At 39.8% G+C, this 25,872-nt stretch overlaps 1 protein-coding gene and 2 non-coding genes across 7 annotated transcripts in view; 2 read left to right on the top strand and 1 right to left on the bottom strand.

Annotated features, from left to right (window-relative positions):
- Window positions 1-230: 230 nt before the first annotated feature.
- FBXL20 (F-box and leucine rich repeat protein 20) overlaps window positions 231-25,872 on the top strand; it is a 105,341-nt gene continuing 79,699 nt past the window's right edge. For 3 of the 5 annotated variants that reach the window (XR_009731373.1, XR_009731372.1, XM_061391631.1), the window contains exon 1: window positions 231-586. Coding sequence is in view for 2 of the 5 variants with exons in the window: in XM_061391631.1 (XP_061247615.1) it covers window positions 539-586 (48 nt within the window). In the remaining 3 variants the exon portion in view is untranslated. The other 2 variants (XM_061391632.1, XM_061391633.1) reach the window with 2 other exon arrangements.
- Window positions 10,014-10,085, top strand: TRNAW-CCA (transfer RNA tryptophan (anticodon CCA)). Its single transcript has one exon. It is a non-coding gene; the product is annotated as a tRNA-Trp (tRNA).
- Window positions 16,440-16,511, bottom strand: TRNAW-CCA (transfer RNA tryptophan (anticodon CCA)). Its single transcript has one exon. It is a non-coding gene; the product is annotated as a tRNA-Trp (tRNA).

The following is a 25,872-nucleotide window of genomic DNA, read 5'->3' as shown; positions in this document are numbered from 1 at the left end:
CAGCTTCTATGGAAAGAGAGAGAATGTTAACCATTGGGCAAGGTTCCCCCCAACCCCCGCGCCGCACCGCCTACTCGTTCAGACACGCTTGTTTCTCCCGCCAAAGTGGCGTCAGGATCAGGCTCTCACCAACCAGAGCGCTGATTGGAGGGCGGGTAAGCGCTAGAGCTCATTGGGTGCCAGCGGCGGTCTGGCGGCGGAGGGGCGGGGGAAGCCAAGGCCTTTCTGTCTCACCCGCCCCCACCTCCACCAAAGCGCGCCCCTCCCCCAGCTAAAGAAATGGTCGCCCAGCTTCTGCACTGCACCCCCTGACCACAAGGCACGAGGTGCGGCCTCGCTGCTGGTCCCCAGAGCAGACGGCAACGCAACTGTCCCCCCGAATCCATGCACAGGGAGATCCACGCCCCACAGCGGCCCCCCAAGCCTCACTGCAACACCCGGTAATGCAATCCACGGAGGCGGGGGAGGCGGCAGCAGCGGCGGCGGCGAAAGCAGCAGCAGCACTGCCCCAATCTAGAGACTACCAGAAAGGAGGAAAATGGCTCCGAGCAGGGACCGCCTGCTGCACTTTGGGTTCAAGGCGACAGTGAGTGATATAGGGGAAGGGAGCTGGGTGGCTGGGAAGGACATGTGTGCCAACACGGGCTACTGGGAAGCGACAAGACTTAAGGGGCTGGGAGGACAAGACAGGCAGCTCAAGTGCTTGGTGGGTTGGTGCGTGCTGTCTGTCGCGGAGGGGAGAGGTGGGGGCTCGGGTGCTGTGTGCAGTTGTCCTGCTTTCTTCTTTCTCACCGGTCGGCGAGCACGCGCGCACTCGCACCCGCCCCACAGCCCCTCCCATAGACAAATACACACAGACACATAGGCACTTCCCTGCCTCTCCTCCTCGCGGTGGGCTTGTCTGCCTTGGAAGCGAGAGCGGGCTCGCGCCGCCGCCACCGCCGCCGCGCTCCCGTAGCTCTTGGGCTGACGGCCGCGGGCTCTGCCCGGGGATGGGGGAGGGGTGGTCCTGCGCCGCTGCGCGCTCCTCCTCCTCCCCCTCCCCACGCTGTTCCGATGCCCGGGCGGCTCTGCCCAATGAGGAGCGGCGTTGCTGGCAGGTGGGGAGTGTTTTTGTTTTGGGTTGAAGTTGAGGCTGAGAAGAGAGAAGAGCTAGCGACGAGCAGTCGTCGCCACCACAGCGGGAGAAGGAGGAGGCCCTGCTGGAGTCTAGAGGTCTCTCCTCCCCGCCGACGGCCCCATCCCGCTGGTCCTCTGCCTCGTCTCGGTACCGGAACTCCGGGGCCTGCCCGGGGCCCCCAGTCTTTGCACGCCGCAGCGCCCGGCCCCGGCCGCACCCGCCGGCCCCATGAGGAGGGACGTGAACGGAGTGACCAAGAGCAGGTTTGAGGTGTGCGCTTAGGGCGCGGGGGGGTGGGGGCGGGGGCGGGTGCTAGGGTCCCGTGAGGAAGACTATTTCCGCTCTCATGCCCCGGAAAATTCGCTCCGCACCGAATCTCCTCTTTCGCCTGGCGCCGTCACCCACTGGCCTCGGGCTGCCACACTTCTCTCCCTTTTCTCGCCACCCAGAAGCTCAGTGCAGCCTGGCTTCCCTTGTCCTCCCGGCTGGTCGCCTCCTGCGTCTTCCACTCGCGGGCCCCGGCGGGGGATTAGCTCTGGCGCCCTAATTCCCCCTCCCCCCAATATCATTCAGCTTTCCATTCTTTACACAACCCTTGGCTTGCCTCCCTTCACCCGGCAGAAAAAGCATCACAGCTGCGATCGACCGGAGGGACCTCGTTTCTTTTCTTTCTGCCACTTTATTCTTGAAGCGAGGGGGAAATTATGTGCCCGGGACTTTTTCCCTGAGTTTGAGAGACTGGTTAAACTAGGGGAGTAGGGGTGGTATACTGAGATGATAGAAACGTCCACGGGTTTTCGGTGCTGTGTGGTCTGGGTATTGTTCTGGTACTTCCTCTTCTTTCCCGTGTGGTCCGTACTTCTGTAGCTCATTGTTTCTGGGAACTCTTAGATGTGTACAGGCTTTGAGATTGGGACGAAGGTCTGAGAGACTTAAGAAAATCCTTTCAAGTCCCTTGGTCTCTGAGAACTTTTCCTCTGACGAGAGAGGTTTATAGTAATGGAGTTATGGAATGGATGAAGAAATAAAACATCTGAAAGCGTCTTTAGGGAGTAGGCAGTGTTGGGAAATGATTCCTTTGGGAAGTGAAGTATTGTAACTACAGGTGAATTACTGTAGTATAGTAATATACTGGGAGGTTTGTTGAGTGAACAAGAAAGAGAAACAACAGCAAGAAGAGTAAATGTTACCTGGCCTTTTTGGACAGAGAATCAGGTTGACCTGGCATCACTCACATTCAGTGTAGCCCTCACTTGATGTTTTTCTTCATTTTCATTTGAAGGATGAAATTGTAAGACAGACAAAAGTTTCAGGAAACTTGTCAACGAAGCGTAGAGGATGAAATCGTTACCTAAGGGTCTTCAGTTTAATCTTTTCCTTGATTTCTTTTTATGCTTATGGAGAAAATATTTTAATTTACCCGCAAAGATCAAGACAGGAAGTGTTTGGGGAGAGTTTAAATTCAGAGCTACAACGTTACTACAGCGCCAGGAGTGGAGAAAATCAGGTAGTTTATGTTTGTGTTTACTTTAATAGAACTTTATGTTGCCCTGATGTAGAGAGACCCAGAAAGCTTAATTTATGATGGTTTCATATTCAGTACTACTGTAAAAGGCCAGACTGTCGTTAGAATTACCAAATAGACATTTAACAGTTAACAGAAATCTTCAAAGGGAAACCCAAATACTGAAGAATTGAGTGGAGGATAGCCTTTTGCCATTGCAGTCAGTTCTTTATCATTTTGCTATTCACTTTTAGGTTGTGTGAGTGATTGTTGGAAAGAGTTCTTTTGTAGTTTGTGCTTTAAAATTGTATCACTATATCCTGTTTTTATACTTATAATTTGTAGTTTATCTGTACTGGTGGTTCTAAAATAATAAGAAAATGTATTGCTTTATTAAGCATATCTGTTTGTGTTGATTGGTATTAACTGGGAACCAAAGTTTTCTGAAAATGTCTGAGAAGAACAATAAGAATGAGGGAGGGAACACCACTCCTTCTACAGTGTTTGTGATTAAAATGTTTATTTGTAAACAAAAAGCTACTCTTACTATGATGTGAAGTGTTAATTTTTGTTGTTGTTCATTCTCCAAGTCAGTATCTGACTCTTCATGACTCCATGGAAGTGTTCATGCTGGAATACAAATGAGAAGGAACTGCAAATGATACCTGTTAATGAGTTTCATTATCTGAGTATTTTTTTAAATCATGTACCCCTTAATGACCTAATTCACAAATAATAAAACAATAAACTATTTGGTCTCTCATGAAATAATACACTTATTGCTAATACATTGAAAACATTTAAAATATTTACTTTCAGTGGATAAAAGATGTAGATAAGATAAACAGGCTTTCAATATCTAAAAATTTACATCACATTTTTTTAATTCTCAAAATCTCAGAAGGTTTTTAAAAGAGTGATAATTTTACAATTTTAAGTATGTAGCTTTGAGGATTTTTCTGAGTGTAGGAAATTTCTGTAGCAAATATATAACAACTGATTTCAAGTTAGCAATGGTTAATACAAAACGTGAAAGATTATTTTCTTTTGCTTGGCCGCTTTTTTGGGGGGGATAACTAAAACTTTTTTGTTTAATTATTTAAAGTGTTTTTATAGGGAATATTCTTGTGTATTATGCTTTTGGATGTTGTTAAGTGCCGGCCACACACTTTAAATCTCACACTCAGTTAGAACGGTAAAAAGCAAAACAAAATATTTTTTTAAGTTAAATCAGAGGAGAAGACTACCTATTAGGCAGCTGTATAGCATCCTGTGAAATAGCCAAGTAGATGACTGTTGGATAAAAGAGTTTAAAAAAGATATGCAGATGTGAAAATTGTTTTTGTTGTGTCACTTAGGCATTAGATTACACACTAATAACCCTTATAAGTTAAAATAATGTATACTAAATTGTTTTAGTCTATTAATTGAAACTCATTCAAATACTTGTATATTACTTATAGTACACTTTGTTTTGTGGCAACTTTTGATAATTACCTTTCAAATTTAAAAATGGTTATTCAGTGTGTCCTGTATGTCAGGTGTACTGGGCTAGATGTTTTTACCTCTGTTACTTCTAATTTTCACAATTCTATTTTGAGGAAAGCTAGGGCCTGACAAGTATTCAAGTTGCACAGCTAGTACATTGGGAAGCCAAGATTCCAATCTGCATTTTTTTTTTTTTACTCCACTCTATTATTCTGGTCTGTTTTTAGCATTACATAGCATACAAGCTCATAAAATGTGAAAAAGAGCTTTTCTAAAGTTCTTTATCCAGCATGTTTTATTTTGCTTTGCTATTGAGAGAATATAGCAGCCCTTCATTTTAAGCACTGTAACTAGTACTATCTTAACATAGTGACATTAATGACAGACACGTGTCTGGCTAGCCCTTGAATCCAAGTTTAGATTTTTTTCAGTTAAGCCTCTCCACTTTGTCATACTCTTAGTTAGCTCCATTATAAGAATGTAGTACTGTTGGAGGAAAATTCTATCTTATTTGGATTTATTAAAAAGTATAACCTAAGAAAAGTATAGTAGTAACATTCACTGACATTCTCATACTATTTTACAGTTCAATCAGTGCCTAGAGAAGTTAAGACTCATATAGTTAGGAAGTGATAAGTTCCAGTTTGGGTATTTTGGAACACTGGGCATCATTGTATTTATTTATTTTTTTCATTACACATCGCTGTTGCTCTGATGAATCTATAATACTAAAGTTTGCTTGATTAGGTTGTAATATTTCTTTACCTGCTTCATTTTACTTCTTCAGTTTGTCCAAAATAAGAAAAATCATAAACTGTTTTGTGGTAGAAAGAACATATTTCATTGGGAGTTACCAGAACTTGATTTAGTTAATATTGATTTTTGTCAACCAACTGACTATAGCGTTGGTCATCTCTTTCACTTCTCCGGTTTGGTTATTTACCTCCTCTGTAAGAAAAAGAAGTTAAAATCAATTACTGAGGTTCCATTTATTCCAGATCCTATGAATCTAATTTTTTATTGAAAGCTGACCTTGGTCATTTCTTCTGAAATAGCCACTTCAGTATTTGTTAGAGTTTGTAGGCTCAGTCACACAGTTTAGTTAAGACTGCAGTAATGACCCTTTTTTCCCTTAAGGTTTTATCTTCTAATCTAAAGAACATTCTGCATAGTAAATAACCGTATTTTCCAAGTTGGTACATGTGGAAAATGTTGTGTATATTTTCCAGTGGGTCAGAGTCATTTGTTTCACTCTATTTGAAAGGCATTGCAATGAATGGGAAGAGAACTAGTAAAAGTAAGGAATTTTGTTTTTAACACTTTAGAGATTAGTTTGAAAGCAATTACCTATTACCTAACAGTAGTAAATGGCAACCCACTCTAGTGTCCTTGCCTGGAGAATCCCAGGGACGGCGGAGCCTGTTGGGCTTCTGTCTATGAGGTCGCACAGAGTCGGACACGACTGAAGCGACTTAGCAGCAGCAGCGGCACCAACATTACTATAGAAAATCGAAATCAGAAGTGTGCTTTTTGGGCTCATTCAGACAATCTGTTCTTTTTCGAATAGTGTTACTGATGTTTCTTTATTTTACAATCATAGGTGCTTTTGAAGCACAGTACATTGTGTCATGTACTTATATTGTGTTCACTCGTTACTTAAAAATAAACATGTTTGTATCTTGCTTCAGTATGCATAAGATAAACAGCTAGGTACTGGAAATTGTGCTTAATCCATTAAGTCATTAAATTTTTTTAACTTGGCAGAGACTTTACAAAATGTATGGTTGATATTTAAGTCCTTCATTATAAGATGTAATCTATTTCTACATTGAAGATTTTCATTCATTAAAGCAGTATTTCTCTTAGAAGTATCCACACTTTTAAAGTCATGTCTTCATGTTCTAGGCCATTTGTCAGTTTTTAGCTGTTGGTGTTGTTTTTTTAATCTTAATTTTAAAAGTCCTTCTATTTTCATCTTCAGAGTTGTATCTTTTCAAATTTTGGTATTATTTTTCTTGCAGATTAATGAGTACTTTTTAAATTCCTAGCCCTTAGATTACTGTTTCTCAACTGGTGACAGATTGGAAACTAAATTAAAAATTTCAGTAATCTAACTAGTACTGTGGTTTTGCAAGGGTATTTTTAGATGTCCAAAATAAAATATTCCGTTACACTAGGAAAATCCAAGGGAGGGAGGAAGAAGAAAGAATGCCCTTAAACTGACCAAATTTAGCTTCTTGTGCATAGTTGCCTTTACACTGTTTTCCTAGTTAATATCCCAGACTTCATAAATTCTTAGATCAGACCCCCACCCAAAAATCGCCTCAGAAAAATGAAGGCATCCAACGTGGTTTGTTTTTTTTCCAACTGGTGGTTTTATATCTTAATGCACTGGGACCCATTTGATAAAAAGATTTTAACTTGATAATAGCCACTAACAGTAGGTGGTAGTATTGAACTGCGCAGTAGTATTTGTGCTTGATTCATGTGGCTTAATTATATAACGTTAACAAATATATGTATTTAAATGCAATAAATCCAAAACAGATTTGCATTAGCTCTTGAAGACTATTTCTGTTAAAAGAGTGGCACTGCTGGCTAGTTATTTTCAGCACATATCAAATAACTATTTAGCAGGCATGTGATTTAAAGCTATAGGTAAGTAATCTCTTTATTCCCTAATCATATTTCCTCTGATTTTATGATATTTTGTTGTCTTTATTAAGCCTCATATTTGACAGTTGTAATCAGGTGGAAATATAATTAATTTAATCCATTTTGCTGTCTTTTAAGTTTCTATGAAGTAAAAGTCACCTATTTATAAAACGTGGTAGACAAGGATTATCAGTTATGAAACAGATATTGGCTGTGTCTTCTGTCATTTTTGTCCTAGATCCCAGGAATTTCTAGTAAAAACTAAAAAAGGGAAATAGAACACTGTGAAAGTAAATAGTATATTGATCTTATGCATTACTTTGGTGCTAAGACACAAGTCCTATCTAATGAGGTGAAGATAGGCAATATATCAAATGCCTGCCCAATTTTATATTATCAGATATACCACCTGTTATGATATTTGCTGGTGAGCGAAACTTTCTGATCAACCAAAGTATGCAGGCAGATATAATTTCACAATCATTTAAAAATAAAAAACAGAAAAGCATTCTCAGTTTCTTACTTGTAATTTGCAATAGTAAGAATATGCCATAAGGTGAGGTAAGGTGAAGTCGCTCAGTTGTGTCCGACTCTTCGCAGCCCCACGGACTGTAGCCTACCAGGCTCTTCCATCTGTGGGATTTTCCAGGCAAGAGTACTGGAGTCGGTTGCCATTTCCTTCTCCAGGGGATCTTCCTGACCCAGGGATTGAACCCAGGTCTCCCGCATTGTAGGCGGACACTTTACCGTCTGAGCCACCAGGGAAGTCTATGGCTATTTTTGGAGAAGGAAATGGCAACCCACTCCAGTGTTCTTGCCTGGAGAATCCCAGGGACAGAGGAGCCTGGTGGGCTGCTGTCTATGGGGTCGCACAGAGTCGGACACGACTGAAGTGACTTAGCAGCAGCATGGCTATTCTGAGTGGCTTTGAGTTTGTTTTACTGTATGCAGAATGAGAGAATTTATGTGACAGGAGGGACAGGCAAAAAGAAAGCAGTAAAATTTCTAGATTAGAGCAGGCTTTTAAATGTAGAATACCTCTTCCCTCTAGGGAAGGTCATTGCCAACTGCTTTTATTCTGAATTGCAGTTATCAACAAAGAGCCAGGTTTGTTTTATTTTTTGTCTGTTTTGCTTTGTTCAGATGGGTGGGGTGAAGAAAAAGAGAAGAGATTTACAGTTCCTTGAAAATTAACAATGTAATGTTAAGTATAAATGTTAGTTAGCTACAGTTCTCTGTTGGAATATGTTATCCTTTTTTTGTCATCTTATTTTTTGAGCCAGATCGTCTACATATTTTATCTAATTTTTATCTAATTTTGAAATTAATTTGAGTAAGGAGAGAATGAAAACATTAAGATGACATCTTTAGGGTTTTATAGAAAGGAATAATTTCTTAACTAGGAAACACTTGCCATAAGTGTTTTATATACACATATACATGTGTATCTGTGTGCCTGAGGGTAGATTGTCTCTCTGTACCTCCGTTGTCTCAACTCTAAGGTTCCTTCTAGCATGGAGATTGTATGATTCTCTCTAAATAAATCCCCCAGGTTGCTGTGAGTTGGAAATTAGATATTCAGTTTATTGCCAGTGTTCTTATATTTGTTTCTATTACAGTAAACACGAAACAGCCTTTGTGACCTGACCTTATATTTATTTATTAAATACTATTATATATAAATATTCTTTATTTTATATACACTTTATTTCATTTTTGGCTGTGCTGAGTCTTTGTTGCTATGTGGGCTTTTCTCTAGTTGCAGCCAGCAGGGGCTACTCTCTGGTTGCAGTGTGGGCTTCTCATTGCAGTGGCTTCTCTTGCATGGAAAGAGCCTGGACTTAGGGCATGGGCTTCAGCAGTCTCAGCACATGGGCTCAGTAGTTGAGGCTCCTAGACTCTAGGAGGAGGAGGGGGCGACAGAGGATGAGATGACTGGATGGCATCATCGACTCGATGCACATGAGTTTGGGTGAACTCTGGGAGTTGGAGATGGACAGGGAGACCTGGCGTGCTGCGATTCATGGGGTTGCAAAGAGTTGGACACGACTGAGTGACTAAACTGAACTGAGACTCTAGAGCACAGGCTTAATAGTTGTGTTACTGGAGCTTGGTTGCTCTGCAGCATGTGGGGTCTTCTCAGATCGGGGATCAAACGTGTGCCTCCTGCATTGGCAGGTGGATTCTTTACCACTGAGTCATCAGGGAAGCCCCTCTGAACCTATACGTGTATATCTGTTTACAGATATGGTTGTTGTTCAGTCACCAAGTCTTGTCCGACTCTATTTCCCAGAGTTTGTCCAAGTTCATGTCCAGTGAATCGGTATACCATCCAACCATCTCATCCTCTGTTGCCCTCTTCTCCTTTTGCCTTCAGTCTTTCCTATTTTCAGGGTCTTTTCCAATGAATCAGCTGTGTGGATCAGGTGGCCAAAGTATTGAAGCTTCAGCTTTAGCAGTAGTCCTTCCAAAGAGTGTTCAGGATTGATTTCCTTTAAGATTGACTGGTTTGATCTCCTTGTTTTCCAAGGGACTCTCAAGAGTCTTCTCTAGCACCACAGTTCGAAAGCATCAGCTCTTTGTCGCTCTGCTTTCTTTATTGTCCATCTTTCACATCCGTACATGACTACTGGAAAGATCATAGCCTTGACTATATGGACCTTTGTCGGCAAAGTGATGCCTTTTCTTCTTAACACACTGTCTGGGTTTGTCATAGCTTTCCTGCCAAGAAGTAATCATCTTCTAATGCAGTCATCATCCACAGCGATTTTATAGCCTAAAAAGAGGAAATCTGTTGCTGCTTCCACCTCTTCCCCTTCTATTTACCATAAAGTGATGGGACCAGATGCCATGATCTTAGTTTTTTGAATGTTCAGTTTTAAGCTGATTTTTTCACTCTCCTCCTTCACCCTCATCAAGAGACTCTAGTTCCTTTTTGCTCTCTGCCATTAGAGTGGTACATCTGCATATCTGAGGTTGATGTTTCTCCCAGCAGTCTTGATTCCGGCTTGTGTGTGCTTCATCCAGCCCAGCATTTTGCATGATGTGCTCTGCATGTAAGTTAAATAAACAGGATGACAATAAACAGCCTTGTCGTACTCCTTTCTCAATCCTGAACCAGTTAGTTGTTCCATACAGGGTTCTAACTGTTGCTTCTTGACCCGCATACAGGTTTCTCAGGAGATAGGTAAGGTGGTCTGGTATTCCCATCTCTTGAAGAGTTTTCCACAGTTTGTTATAGGGGCTTCCCTGGTGGCTCAGAGGTTAAAGCATCTGCCTCCAATGCGGGAGACCCGGGTTCGATCCCTGGGTTGGGAAGATCCCCTGGAGAAGGAAATGGTAACCCACTCCAGTATTCTTGCCTGGAGAATCCCATGGACGGAGAAGCCTGGTAGGCTACAGTCCATGGGGTCGCAAAGAGTCGGACACGACTGAGCGACTTGACTTTCACTTTCACAGTTTGTTATGATCCACACAGTCAAAGGCTTTAGTGTAGTCAGTGAAACAGAGGTAGATGTTTTTCTGGAATTCTCTTGCTTTCTGTATGATTCAGCGAATGTTGGCAATTTGATCTCTGGTTCCTGTGCCTTTTCTAAACCCAGCTTGAACATCTGAAAGTTCTCAGTTCACATAATGCTGAAGCCTACCTTGGAGGATTTTGAGCATAGCCTTATTAGCATAGGAAATGAGTGTAATTGTTCAGTGGTTTGAACATTCTTTAGTACTGCCCTTCTTGGGAATTGGGATGAGGATTGACCTTTTCCAGTCATGTGGCCATTGCTGAGTTTTCCAAATTTGCTGACATATTGAGTGCAGCACTTTAATAGCATCAGATACGGTATATTTGTCTGAATGATTTTTGCCAAGGAGTGAAGAATAGGTATGATTGTGTGATATCCTGGAGTTTAATGTGTTACAATTCACTTTTTAATATTTTTGGAATTTATATACTTGTATAAAGAGAACCTTTTAAAAGCATTAGCTTTAAGTCTGAGTTTGTACCCTGGCTTTGCCATGTACCATCTGTATGACCTTAGTGTGCATGTGTGCTTGGTTGCTCAGTTGTGTCTGACTCTTTGTGACCCCGTGAACTGTGTCTCACCAGGCTCTTCTGTCCACGGGATTCTCCAGGCAAGATTATTGGAGTGGGTTGCCGTTTTCTCCCCCAGGGGATCTTCTCGACCCAGAGATCAAACCTGGGTCTCCTGCATTGGCAGGCGCATTCTTTACCACTGAGCCATGTGGGAAGAAGCCCTGTATGACCTAAGACAAGTCATTTAATCTCGCAAATTCTCAAATTTTCAATATCTAAAAAATGGGTATAAAACCTACTACACTGGGTAATAAAGATTAAATTCTGTGATGTTTTTATAACATTGAGCAAACATTGTGCATGATCTGTTGTATGATAAAGGCTCAATAAATGATGCCTATTATGATATTACTTTCTGGAGTGAAAGTGGTTTTGAGTAGACTTCGTAAATCATTGTTTTAAATGCTTTAAAGGAATATACTATTTAAAGGAAAAAGTATTATAAAGGAAAGAATGTAACTAATGATTTCTTTTCACCGGATTCAATTTTATACGTTGGGTTTATTGGACAGGAACACCTATGAATTTTAATCAGTGTAGTTGAACCTATGAAGTTTAATCAGTAATAATTTGATGATGTTTATATGGAGTTTATACTGTAACCATTATTGTGTTCACTGTTAGGCAGATGTGGGTAAATGTCTCCTAAGATGAGAATCTGGAACCAAATTGTAAGTTGACATTTAAAACAGTCAGCTTTTACCCAAGAAACTGGTCATTCTTCCTTTTCTGGTTTGTAGAAAATAAAGCTATGGCATGACTGAACATGGACAAGTACGTAGAGATGCATTTATTTATTTATTTTTAAGAGCACTGCATTGCTAATACCCTTTCCCCACACTCATCCTTATCAGTTTTTTTTGAAAGTTATTTACATGCCTTCATATAAAGACACTTCTGTTGCAAAAATCACATCATAGCTTGTTTCTGCAGCCCATTTGTAGGAAGGAAACCTGATATATTTTGGAAGTGTCCTTGCATAAGTTGAAGCATTTATTTAATAATGTAACATTCCTAACACATTATCATGAGTGGTAACTTCAGGAAGAAAAGGGACTTAATATTCAGTATTCTTAGTCACAGCTGACTGGAGTTATACAAAAGCAGCTTCCCAAATCTAGATCTACACAACAACAAAAAATGCAATTTTACCGAGGTCAACACATTCTTTAAGAAAGAATAATTGTATTTAGATTATTTGCCTCAAAAGGTGGATTAAAGGCCCTAAATGACATAAATTTCATCTGAGCACATCAGTTTCTGGTCCAGACAGAAAAATCTGGCCTAAATATAGGAGTGAAGAACTCAAGGGACCTTCTGTTTGCACTACTGTAAACCCACACTGCACACTGGGGAAAACTTCTCTGTCTTTACAGCTCTTAAATAACGTTTCCAGTATCTATTTCCCTACCTTATTACAAACTGGATTAATACAGTGTTTTATGCCCATTATACCTCTGTTGAAACAAAAAAGATTAAACCTAAAACTCTTACTTTAAAAAAAAATTTATTTTTGGCTATGCTGGGTCTTCCGTGCTACACAGGCTTTTCTCTGGTTGTGGTGGGCAGGGGCTGCTCTCCAGTTGTGATGTGCAGGCTTCAGGAGATGTGGTTCAACAGTTGTGGTTCCTGGGCTCTAGAGCACAGGCTGGATAGATGTGGCAAACGGGCTTAGTTGCTCCTCAGCCTGTAGGATCTTCCTGGGCCAGGCACTGAACCCGTGTCTCCTTCATTTGCAGAGGGATTCTTTACCACTGAGCCACCAGGGAAGCCCCTAAAATAATACTCTGTGACTTAAATGGACAGCGTTAAGGAGGAATAAATGAAACTGGATTTAATTTATGGCAACCGAATTGCACAGTAGAGATAAATAAGTAGCAATCTGAATTAGACATTTAGACTCACCAGTGAAGTTTTTTGTACAATACTAATCCCTTGAAAGAATACTAAGTTAATTTGTATTTACAACTTGAACTCCATAGGGAAATCAGTTTACATATCACGGATTTGCCATCATAAAACCAATAGCTCTTTTCAGGTTTCTGTCCTGTCCTAGATGTTTTAGCCCTAGAAGCAAGAGCAGTAGCTAATGTATAGCACCTAAAATACGGTTATTTTACAACTTGCACATTTTACAACTGAAACACATTCAGTTATACTAATGAAACCATCATACCACGCTACAGCCTCTCAAACTACCAAGAACAAATATATCTGGGAACTCAACAAAGCTAATCTGACCTTGTCTGGGGCACAGAAATTCTCAGTCTAGAAAACCAGGGCATGCTGTTGGTAGGAGTTCAGTTCTGTTTAAATTTTATTTAGCATTAGTAATAGAGTTTTGCCAAGAAAATGCACTGGTCATAGCAAACACCCTCTTCCAACAACACAAGAGAAGACTCTACACATGGACATCAGCAGATGGTCAATACCGAAATCAGATTGATTATATTCTTTGCAGCCAAAGATGGAGAAGCTCTGTACAGTCAGCAAAAACAAGACCAGGAGCTGACTGTGGCTCAGATCATGAACTCCTTAATTACCAAATTCAGACTTAAATTGAAGAAAGTAGGGAAAACCACTAGACCATTCAGGTATGACCTAAATCAAATCCCTTATGATTAAACAGTGGAAGTGAGAAATAGATTTAAGGGCCTAGATCTGATAAAGTGCCTGATGAACTATGGACTGAGGTTCGTGGTATTGTACAGGAGACAGGGATCAAGACCATCCCCATGGAAAAGAAATGCAAAAAAGCAAAATGGCTGTCTGGGGAGACCTTACAAATAGCTGTGAAAAGAAGAGAAGCGAAAAGCAAAGGAGAAAAGGAAAGATATAAGCATCTGAATGCAGAGTTCCAAAGAATAGCAAGAAGAGATAAGAAAGCCTTCCTCAGCAATCAGTGCAAAGAAATAGAGGAAAACAACAGAATGGGAAAGACTAGAAATCTCTTGAAGAAAATTAGAGATACCAAGGGAACATTTCATGCAAAGATGGGCTCAAAATGGTATGGACCTAACAGAAGCAGAAGATACTAAGAAAGCGGTGGCAAGAATACACAGAAGAACTGTACAAAAAAGATCTTCATGACCCAGATAATCACGATGGTGTGATCACTCATCTAGAGCCAGACATTCTGGAATGCGAAGTCAAGTGGGCGTTAGAAAGCATCACTACGATCAAAGCTAGTGGAGGTGATGGAATTCCAGGTGAGCTATTTCAAATCCTGAAAGATGATGCTGTGAAAGTGCTGCACTCAATATGCTAGCAAATCTGGAAAACTTAGCAGTGGCCACAGGACTGGAAAAGGTCAGTTTTCATTCCAATCCCAAAGAAAGGCAATGCCAAAGACTGTTCAAACTACCACACAATTGCACTCATCTCACACGCTAGTAAAGTAATGCTCAAAATTCTCCAACCCAGGCTTCAGCAATACGTGAACCGTGAACTTGCAGATGTTCAAGCTGGTTTTAGAAAAGGCAGAGGAACCAGAGATCAAATTGCCAACATCCGCTGGATCATGGAAAAAGCAAGAGAGTTCCAGAAAAACATCTACTTCTGCTTTATTGACTATGCCAAAGCCTTTGACTGTGTGGATCACAATAAACTGTGGAAAATTCTGAAAGAGATGGGACTACCAGACCACCTGACCTGCCTCTTGAGAAACCTATATGCAGGTCAGGAAGCAACAGTTAGAGCTGGACATGGAACAACAGACTGGTTCCAAATAGGAAAAGGAGTACGTCAGGCTGTATATTATCACCCTGCTTATTTAACTTATATGCAGAGTACATCATGAGAAACGCTGGACTGGAAGAAACACAAACTAAAATCAAGATTGCCGGGAGAAATATCAATAACGTCAGATAAGCAGATGACACCACCCTTATGGCAGAAAGTGAAGAGGAACTAAAAAGCCTCTTGATGAAAGTGAAAGTGGAGAGTGAAAAAGTTGGCTTAAAGCGCAACATTCAGAAAATGAAGATCATGGCATCCTGTCCTATCATGGGAAATAGATGGGGAAACAGTGGAAACAGTGTCAGACTTTATTTTTTGGGGCTCCAAAATCACTGCAGATGTTGACTGCAGCCGTGAAATTAAAAGACGCTTACTCCTTGGGAGGAAAGTTATGACCAACCTAGATAGCATATTCAAAAGCAGAGACATTACTTTGCCAACAAAGGTCCGTCTAGTCAAGGCTATGGTTTTCCCTGTGGTCACGTATGGATGTGAGAGTTGGACTGTGAAGAAGGCTGAGCGCCGAAGAATTGATGCTTTTGGAGTGTGGTGTTGGAGAAGACTCTTGAGAGTCCCTTGGACTGCAAGGAGATCCAACCAGTCCATTCTGAAAGAAATCAGCCCAGGGATTTCTTTGGAGGGAATGATGCTGAAGCTGAAACTCCAGTACTTTGGCCATCTCATGCGAAGAGTTGACTCATTGGAAAAGACTCTGATGCTGGGAGGGGTTGGGGGCAGGAGGAGAAGGGGACGAGAGAGGATGAGATGGCTGGATGGCATCACTGACTCCATGGACGTGAGTCTGGGTGAACTCCGGGAGTTGGTGATGGACAGGGAGGCCTGGCGTGCTGCAGTCCATGGGGTCGTAAAGAGTCGGACACGACTGAGCGACTGAACTGAACTGAACTGAGTATGTGTTAAATACTGATAGGTGTTAGAAATGCACAGCTGCTCCAAAGCAACGTCTCTTCCTCAGGGAGTTTGTAATCTACATAGGAAGAAAACTGCATGAGAAAAATAATTTAGTGGGTTCCGGCAGTGTTAGCTATATGGGAGAGTTAGAAGAAACAATTTTATTTCTTGGGAAACAGAGTAGTAGGATTACTAAAGAGAGAGCTAATCAGAGTAACTGCTTTTCTCTAAAGCTGGACATTTCTCAGAAGTTTAAGCAGAAATTAATCAAGGTTAGAAGAAGAGTGGACTTGGGGAGAGGGGAGGAGAGGGTAAGATTGTATGGAGAAAGTAACCTGGAAACTTTCATTACCATATGTAAAATAGATAGGGAGTTTGCTCTTTGTCTCGGGCAGCTCAGACCGGGGCTCTGTATCAACCTAGAGGAGTGGGATGGGGAGGGAAATGGGAGAGAGGTTCAAGAGGGAGGGGACATATGTATACTTATGGCTGATTCATGTTGACTTTGGACAGAAAACAACAAAATTCTGTAAAGCAGTTATCCTTCAATTAAAAATTTAATACATTTTAAAAAATAGAAAACTAGTAACAGGAAAATAACACTTCCACCAGTAATTCCAGGAATTCATTATATAGTAAGTAGTTATACACATACTGTTCCATTTGTTTTTAAGGCAAATAATAAATATTTTTAAGGAATTTATAAAGGATTGAAAAATGCTGACCCTAGTATATGGAGGGCATCCTGCTAACTTGCTTTCACTAGGACAGATATTTTGAACTATCTTAAAGGTGAAGGTGAAGTTGCTCAGTCGTGTCCGACTGATTCTTTGTGACCCCATGGACTGTAGCCTATCAGGCTTCTCCGTCCATGGGATTCTCCAGGCAAGAATACTGGAGTGGGTTATCATTTCCTTCTCCAGGGGATCTTCCCGACCCAGGGATCGAACCCGGGTCTCCTGCATTGGAGGCAGACGCTTTAACCTCTGAGCCACCAGGGAAGCCCTGTGTTACTTAAGAAGTATCTTAAGTAACAGCTTAATACAGTGTTTTACACATTAAAGAACATGTTCCCATTTATGATTTCATTTGAACTTAGAAAAAAGTCTCATGTAGTAGGTAGAGGATATTTTTCTGCTGTTTTATCGTAAGAAAGCAGATGCTCTGAAAGGCTGTCATTTCCCACATTAAATAGCTAAGTATTTAAAAGCCAGAACTTTAATCCATCCAGTTGACTTGAAGTCTCCTATATGTGCCTGTAGGGCATGCCAACTGAAAATGGGTTGTTTTGAAAAATTTACCCATTGTTAGTTACTCTTTTGATCCATAGCAGGTATTTATAAGATGTTTGGTTAGGATTGATTAACACTAAATTTGTGGCCAAAGAATTGAGCAGAGTTAATTTCATGTGAACTGGAAAGCATGGACATTGAACCTGTTCTTTGGTTTACTAGCCAACTTAAGTAACTCTTAAACAACTGTGAACAAAGATTCTGTATAAACCCTACCAAGTCATAAATTCCTTTTAGATACCTATGTAATAAACAATATACCACTGTTGAGTGAAAAATAATAAAAATTCAGGATACAGTATTTTATGAATAAACATACATTTCTAGGTCAAAGATCCACTAGGCTTAATAGAATAAAAGATTGATATCAGGAAGAATACTGAGAAACAAGAAGAGTGTTTAAATTATTTACTTCAATAATTTGAAATTTGCATTAAAAATAATCCCATCCGTAAAGTGCAAGGTGTTCTGGAGTTATGGCCAAGATCTTTCTGACCCTTCTCCAGGGGAGCTTCCCAACCCAGGGATCGAACCTAGTTCTCCCACACTGCAGGGGATTCTTTATCAGCTGAGCCACCAGGGAAGCCCAAGAATACTGGAGTGGGTAGCCTATCCCTTCTCAGGGGATCTTCCCAATCCAGGAATCGAACCGGTGTCTCCTGCATTGCAGCTGAGCTACCAGGAAAGCCCCTCTGACCCTTCTAACATCTATCAAATACATGTTCATATGAAATGTGTGATAATTCATAACATTACCTTTCTAGTCTTAACAGTACTACACACCTACCTAGGATCCAGCTTTATTTTTCTAGGTTTTACATATCCTGACTGTTGTCAAGTGACTTGTCAGTATTTCTAGTAACAGTATTATTTCAGAGATGAATTAACAAAATGAAAATGACAGGATTCAGTTTAGCATTAGGCTGGGAGCCAGGGGAAAATATATATGCTCCACATTATCTTAACTGGAAATAATGTTTTTCTCTTGTGAAATTAGGCCTGGATACACATTCAGGTTGAAGGTGCATAGCCAGCCAAATAGTTTTTGTAAGTAGGTTGTTTTGCTTAATGCCAGTGGTACTAGAAAGGAAATGATCAAATTTAAATCTTAAGTATAATTTAACCAAAAATTCCCTGGTGGCGCTATGGCAGAACCCATCTGCCAATGCAGGAGATGCAAGAGACACAGGTTCAATCCCTAGGTTAGGAAGATTCCCCTGGAGGACGAAATGGCAGCCCACCCCAGTATTCTTGCCTGGGAAATCCCATGGACAGAGGAGCCTGGTGGGCTGCAGTCCATAGCGTCACAAAGAGTTGTTCACCACTAAGCGACTAACAAGAAAACAACCAAAAATAAGCTCTGTAAACCTTCTTGTAGCTTTTATTTACTACGGCTGAAGTTGGACTGTGGCTGATTAAATGACTGGCAGTCTCTGAAGTGTACCATTATTTTAGACAAAGTCAGCTTGAGCATTATCTGCTTTGGCTGTCCTAAAGTAGCCTCGGGTTTCTTAGTTTAATGTGTTTCAGGGATGGGTCTTTCTTCTGCCCACTTCTGTTTTTATAGGCCTTTGGTTTAATTTGGGCAAGGATCGACCCTTCCCAACCCTTGTCTCTTGTGTCTCCAGCATTAGCAGGCAGATTCTTGACCACTGCGCCACCTTTGCTTTAGTATTTGTTCTTGGAAGAGAAGTTAAGTTATAATTAATTGTTCACTATAAAGGGAAGCCCTAGTAGCTCAGTGGTAATGAACCCATATGTCAGTGCAGGAGATATGGGTTAAATAATTTTATAAATGTATGTATCTATTATTATTATGTATGGACATGTTCACATTTTATGAATGAACAAGATTGTTGGACATAAGGTTTAGAACCTTGCTTTTTCTCTTTTAAAAAACTATAATAAGTTTAAAAAAAATTATAGTGTTTTAATTTATATAAATACATGCATAAATTTTTATTTAAAAGCTAAGACATTTCGAGTATGATAATTCCTTCTTATACTGCCCCTAATTCTGATCCTCTTCACCTCTATAGATAAGGAGCAGATAAGCAACCAAGTATTCCTTATAGCACAGAGAACTATATTCAGTATCCTGAGGTAAACCATAATGGAAAAGAATTAAAAAAAAAAAAAAAAAGAATGCATGTATATGTATAACTGAATCATTTTACAGTGTATAGCAGTGACTAACACAATGTTGTATTAATAAATCAACTATACTTCAATAAAAATTCATTTAAAGAGGAGAAGCAAAAAGAGAGAGAAGGACCAGTTTTGAACTTGATGAGTGTCCTTGTAAAGCCTTTTTCTGTACTTTTTTTTTCCCTGTGCTTTTACCATCTAGTTTTCTGTGTTTATGATTATGTGAGTAGCCTCATACTGTGACTTTGGGAAAACTTAACTACGATATGTCTTTGAGTCTGTTAGATATACTTCTTTTCACAGCAACATAATCATCCGTTATATGGATATTCTAGTTTGTTTAGCTAGCTATTAATGGACCTTTAGGTTTTGTCCTTTGCATTACAAACGCAGATACAGTGAATGTTCTTTTATATGTTCCTTTATGTGAAGTATCAGGAAGAGAGTTTTATAGGGAAAAATCATATAGGGAATATATGATTATTATATTTATTAGATATTGTCAGACTGACTTCTTAATTTATGTTTTGGCCACTAGTGTGTAAGTGACCTTGTTTCTCCACATCTTCACCAGCATGTGATATTTCCCAACTTTTTCAGTGATAGAAGGAAAATTGTGTTTTATTGTATTTTGTATTTCCCTCATTACTGCTGAAGTTCAGTATCTTCATATTTTACTCTTCATGTTTTATTGATCTCTTGTATTTTTTCCATAAGAAAGAAATTTTTATTTCTTCTTGCTTATTTTATTCTGTTAAATTTTGAAAATTAGATTGTCTTTTTTTTTTTTTTTCTAGATATTCTTTGTATTGGATACTGACCGTTTATGTACCCATGTATTTGCAAAGGTTTTCATTGAATAGTCTTGTCAGTTTCCTCTTGGTGTTTATTTTAAAAAAGTGTCCCTTATCTCAAGATTGGGCTTCCCAGGTGGCCCAGTGGTGAAGAATTCACCTGCAATGCAGGAGTCACCGGTTCACTTGGTCAGGAGGAGCCCTTTGAGAAGGAAATGACAACCCACTCCATTCTTCTTCCCTGGGAAATCCCACAGACAGAGTAGCCTGGTGGGCTACAGTCCATGGGGTCACAAGAGTCGGACACAACTTAGTGACTAGAGAATGACATCTCAAGATTTCCTTATATTCTTCCATGAAGATGAAAAGTGAAAGTGTTAGTTGCTTAGTCACGTCAGACTCATTGCAATCCCATGTAGTGTAGTTTTTAACCTACCTGGAGCTTGTTTGTAAGATAGAGTTTTTTGTTTGTTTTATAAGATAGAGTATTAACTGAACTTTGATAGCCAGTTGTCCCAACATGATTTAGTTCATCTTAGAGACACAAGCAACAGGGCTAGTCTGAGAAGGAGCAAGTGAGAGGGTAAGAGGCAGGAAGGCTAGGGGCCTGCAAATGGAGGAAATAGGCTGCAAGTGTTACACATTTTTATCTCTCTCTTAAGCAGCACAGGAGGAAACAAATTACAAGTGTCAGATTTTTTTTCCCGTTCTCTATACAAAATTAAAAGGAGGCTTCTTTTAAAATGCTCTGTTGTCATGATGACACCTGGTTCCATCTGAACTTAACATTTCTCAAACCTTGAGCCAACCAATGCATTTTTCTTATGGAAATGTTTTTCTTAAGCTATGTTAATGAACTATGTTTTACCCTAGATTCTGTCTTTCTTCAAGTCCATTCCGCCTAAGACTCAGAACGGAGAAGGTCTCAACAAACCAGTATGTTTTACTCATAAAATTGTTCTTCTAATCTGTGTTATTCGGAGAAGGCAATGGCACCCCACTCCAGTACTCTTGCCTGGAAAATCCCATGGATGGAGGAGCCTGGTGGGCTGCAGTCCATGGGGTCGCTAAGAGTTGGACATGACTGAGCGACTTGACTTTCACTTTCACTTCCCCCCCACTAGTTTTGAAATGCCATTTTTATCATAAAACTAAGTAAATGAATTCAGAGGCCTTTTTGGAACTGTGTTCTTTCATCTATTTTTTATTGCCAGTACTGCAGTTTTAATTAATGGGCTTTACATATTAATTTGAGGGAATTTATATCTTTATTATAATTTCCTTCTCATTCGTGAATATGATAGAGAGTTCTTCCTTTAAGATCTTACATGGTTTTTGTTCTTTTTATTTTTGCATACTTGTTTTTGATGTTACTACAAATGGGCTTTTTTTTTGTTACATTTCATTTTTTTTCTGTTTTTTTAAACATTATTTAATCATTAATTCAGTCAACAAATATTTGAGCACTTTCTATGTGTTTGATATTGTTAGAGATGCTAAGACTATAAAAGTGAACAGAACACAAAATCCTGCCTAAATAGAGTTTAAAATTTAGTGAAGGGAAATTGACATGAAACATAAAAAAGTAAATGCATAATGTGTCTGATGCTGATAAATGTTAGGGATAAGAAAAAGAGGAAGGAAGGGAGCTGGGCATGGTTCATATTTTATATAGAATGGTTAAGGAAGAGCTTGCTGGTGGTTAATATTTGAGCAGACTTAAGGGATGTGAGAGTTGGACTGTGAAGAAAGCTGAGTGCCGAAGAATTGATGCTTTTGAACTGTGGTGTTGGAGAAGACTCTTGAGAGTCCGTTGGACTGCAAGGAGATCCAACCAGTCCATTCTAAAGGAGATCAGCCCTGGGTGTTCTTTGGAAGGAATGATGCTAAGGCTGAAACTCCAGTACTTTGGCCACCTCATGCGAAGAGTTGACTCATTGGAAAAGACTCTGATGCTGGAAGGGATTGGGGGCAGGAGGAGAAGGGGACGACAGAGGATGCGATGGCTGGATGGCATCACCGACTTGATGGACGTGAGTCTGAGTGAACTCCGGGAATTGGTGATGGACAGGGAGGCCTGGCGTGCTGCAGTTCATGGGGTCGCAAAGAGTCGGACACGACTGAGCGACTAAACTGAACTGAACTGAAGGGAACAATGGAGAAAACTCATACAGGCAAAGGAATGTAGAAAGGAAGATGGGAGTGTTCTTGATATATTCTAGGAACGGAGTGAACAGGTCCGTCACTGTGGCCAGATCATGGAGAGGTTGGTTAACTGGTAGGGAAGAGGTCAGAGAGCTGTGAGTTAGGAGTAGAGGTGAGGGTTGGGAGGACGGGTGAGCAGGGCAGAGCAGAAACGGACTTATTGACCATTTTGTCCTGTAGTTTCTATTCTAACAAGGGAAGTCATAGGGATTTTTGAGCAGAAGAATATTCAAGCTTTGAAAGGATCACTCTTGCTTTGTAGAGAAGTAGTATATAACTGGTATTAAAGGTTCTTTGAGTAATTGAGAAAAGTAGTAATGGTACCTTGTATGAAGTTGGTTGTGGTGGAGATGTAAGAAGTAATTGAATCCTGGATATATTTTAAAGATAGAAATGATAGAATTTGTTGCCATTAGGGAGCTATAATTGTTGTTGATTTTTGTATATTCATTTTTGTGTCCAGTTAGCATGCTTTGAGCTGCACAGTAGAAAACCCTTTTAGTGGCTTAAAGAATTATCTCAAATTATGAGTCCAAAGCAAAGCTTTTCCCCAGGATTAAGAGCCTTGGTTTAGAGAGGTGGTTTTTCAAACTTCAATTTGCTTAACAGTCACCTGGAAAACTGGCAAATTACCTGGGCCCGTGAATTTGCTTTTCTGAGTACCACGGACTTCCCTGGTGACTCAGACAGTCAAGAACGTCTTCTTTGCGGGAGATCTGGGTTTGGTCCCTGGGTCAGAAAGATCCCCTGGAGAAGGAATAGCTACCTACTTCAGTATTCTTGCCTGGAGAATTCCATGCACAGAGGAGCTTTGCAGGCTACAGTTGCAAAGAATCAGATATGACTGAGCGACTAACACTTGACTTTCACCACACTGGGTAACACAGTCTTGGAGCCTGATAAATTAGGACTTCCGGGTTTGAGCAAGACAGTGGAACCGGATCAACTGGGTTCAAATCTCAGCTCTGCTATTTCCTATCTGTATTTTAAAATCTCAGGTATATTGATCTCGAGGGGCTATTTTGTTATTCATTTCTAACTTTATTGTGTTATATGTAAGTGTATTAGTGACTTATATGTTAATAGATTTTTGAAAGTTTCTTTGTGGCCAAGTACATCATCAGTTTTTGTAAATATTCTGTGTTGGAACAAAGTAAAATTTTGTTTATTAAATGCTTGGTTAGGTTTGATGTAGGGGGAAAATATCATACACAAAATTTTTAAATGAGACTGCCTTTTAAAGGGCCCATTGCAGGAAGGAAGAACTGCTTACCCATCAGACACTGGAGACCAGAATACTCCACTTTTTTAACATTTCTTAAAATTATAGTTTTTCTGTTTATATCAAAATATAAAATTGTGATGAATCAACAGAACAGTAAGGCCTCAGAACTCTTAAGTAAACAAAAGAAGACTCTTAGGTAGATGAGGGAAACACCTAATGATGAACCCGAAGTACACAGGGGACCTCATATTTATGACTGAGAAAATTTTAAAAGTGGATTTAAACTTGGAAAACTTCAAAAGGGGTGATGGTAATTTCAAAAGGGCTGATGACACTTTTGAAAGGGATCATAGTGTTTATCCAATAAAACATTAAGAATCTATTATTTTCTTAGGGTCTTAATGATTCCTAATTATGACGTACAGTACTGTCAAATTATGGCAAAGGTAACATTTTATCAGTGCATTTTGACTGAGATCGCTATTTACAGTGGTGAGACATTGGAATACATGTCATCTCTGCACCTCAGTTTTTTAATAAGAAAATGGAGACAGTAGAATCTATCCAGGGTTGTTGTAAGAGTTAATTGATGTATGAAAAGTGTTTATAAGGCTGCCAAGTATACAATATGCATTCATTAAATTTAAGTTACTGTTATTATTTGACTCTGTTCATTACACATATCTCAGATCAAGCTTTGATATTCAGATTCTCTAGGTTTTTATTAACGTTCTGTCTGTTTTGTCTCTTGGTTTCATTGGAAGAGTATTAAAGTTCTCCGGCCATCTCTATATGTGTTGATTTCTTCTTATAGCGTAGTTTCTGCTCCATATATATGTTTATATTTTAAATAATTTTATTTGTTTACTTACTTTTGGTTATCCTGGATCTTTGTTGCTGTGTGGGCTACTCTCTAGTTGCAGTGTGTGGGCTGCTCATTGCAGTGGCTTCTCTCGGGGGGCACAGGCTCTGCCCGAGTAGGCTTCAGTAGTTGAGGCACACAGGCTTCAGAGCACAGGCTCAGTAGTCCCACGGGCTTAGTTGCTCTGTGGCATGTAGGATCTTCCCAGATCAGGGATTGAGCTGGTGTTCCTGCATTGGCAGGTGAATTCTCAACCACTGCACCACCAGGGAGGTCCTAGGACTGATGGTTCTTTATGCTATTTTTTTTGCTCTTCCATGCTTTAAGAATATCTACTATTAGTAGTAGTAGTAGTAGTATTTCATCAAATTTTTAGTGGTCTTTACAAAGTTGATGAAAATAATCTGGTTTATTACTCCTATAAGCAGAAGTACCTGTTTCACTTTTCTTCTGAAAGTAGATCCTTTTAAAAAGTCCTTTTACTATGGACCTGTGGATGATGAACTTACCTAATTATGTATGGAAACATCTTTTTTCCTTCCTTATTGCCTGGGTCATCTAGGGTGGACTAGGTACAAAGTTGCAGTTATTTTCTCTGAGCACTTTAAAGATTTTTCTCCCATGTCTCTTGACTTCTGTTTTTACTGAGAAGTTGACTGTGAATTTATTTTACCTTTCTTCAAAGACCTTGTTGAGTACACAGTTTTAAATTATATTTTATATTAAGATAATTTATGTGACAAGAATGTTCTTCCTTTTGTAGTATATAATTCAGTCACAGATACTTGCTGACTATTGCTGCAGTCCATTCTGGGAAATTTTCTGTACCTCAGAAAGAACCTTACAACTTTTACACATTACTCCCTATCTCCTGTCACTCCCTTGTTCTAAGCACCCATTTATCTGCTTTTAGTCTCTTTAGATTTCTCTTGCCCAGACTTTCATAGGAATGGAATCATACAGTGTGTGATCTTTTTTGACTGGCTTCTGTGCATGTTTCCAAGGTTCATCCATGTTTTAGCATGTTTGCCATTTTATGACTGTATAGTGAATGCATTGTATGAAAATACCACATTTTATTTCTCCATTCCTTTATTAACAGATGTAAGTATGTGTTTGAAACCTTTTTTCAGTTCTTTCGGGCATGTGCTTAGGAGTGGAATTGCTGGGTCATGCTGTAATTCTATATTTAACATTTTGAGGAACTGCCAAGCTATTTTCCACAGCAGCTGCCCATTTTACGTTCCCACCAGCAGTGTGCTATGGTTTAGCTTTCTCCATATTCTTACTGTTACTCTTTTCATTCCCCCCTCCCCTTTTTCTCAAATTATGACGTCTTAGCGTATATGGGGTGTTATCTCATATGGGCTGGTTTAGCTTTGTATTATATTTCTCTAATGAATGATGTTGAGCATCTTTTCATGTCCTTCTTGGCCATTTGTATATCTTCTTTGAAGAAGAGTTTATTCATATTCTTTGTACAGTTTTTAATTGGGTTTTTTGTATTTTTACTGTTGAATTGTGAGAGTTCTTTATTTTGAATACTAGACTTTTATCATATAGATGATTTGCAAATTATTTCTTTGCATGCTTTGTAATTTTTTGTTGAAAGCTAAACATTTTGAATGTAAAATGTGGCAACTCTGGAAATCACATTCTTTCCCCTCCTGGTTTTGATGCTGCTGCTTATTGTAGTAGTAGTGTTTGTTTTGTTTAGTGTCTTTTTCTAAACTAATCCTGTAAACTCTGTATTCTTTGTTGCATGTGGCCACTGAAATCTCTGTTCAATTAGCTTAGTAGTCAGCTCATGATTAAGCAGAGTTTTAAACACTTGGA

This window comes from Bos javanicus, chromosome 19 (assembly GCF_032452875.1).
Source record: "Bos javanicus breed banteng chromosome 19, ARS-OSU_banteng_1.0, whole genome shotgun sequence".
In the NCBI taxonomy this organism is placed as follows: Eukaryota; Metazoa; Chordata; class Mammalia; order Artiodactyla; family Bovidae; genus Bos; species Bos javanicus.
Note: the sequence above shows the minus strand (reverse complement) of the source record. Positions and strands in the feature narration are given on the sequence as shown.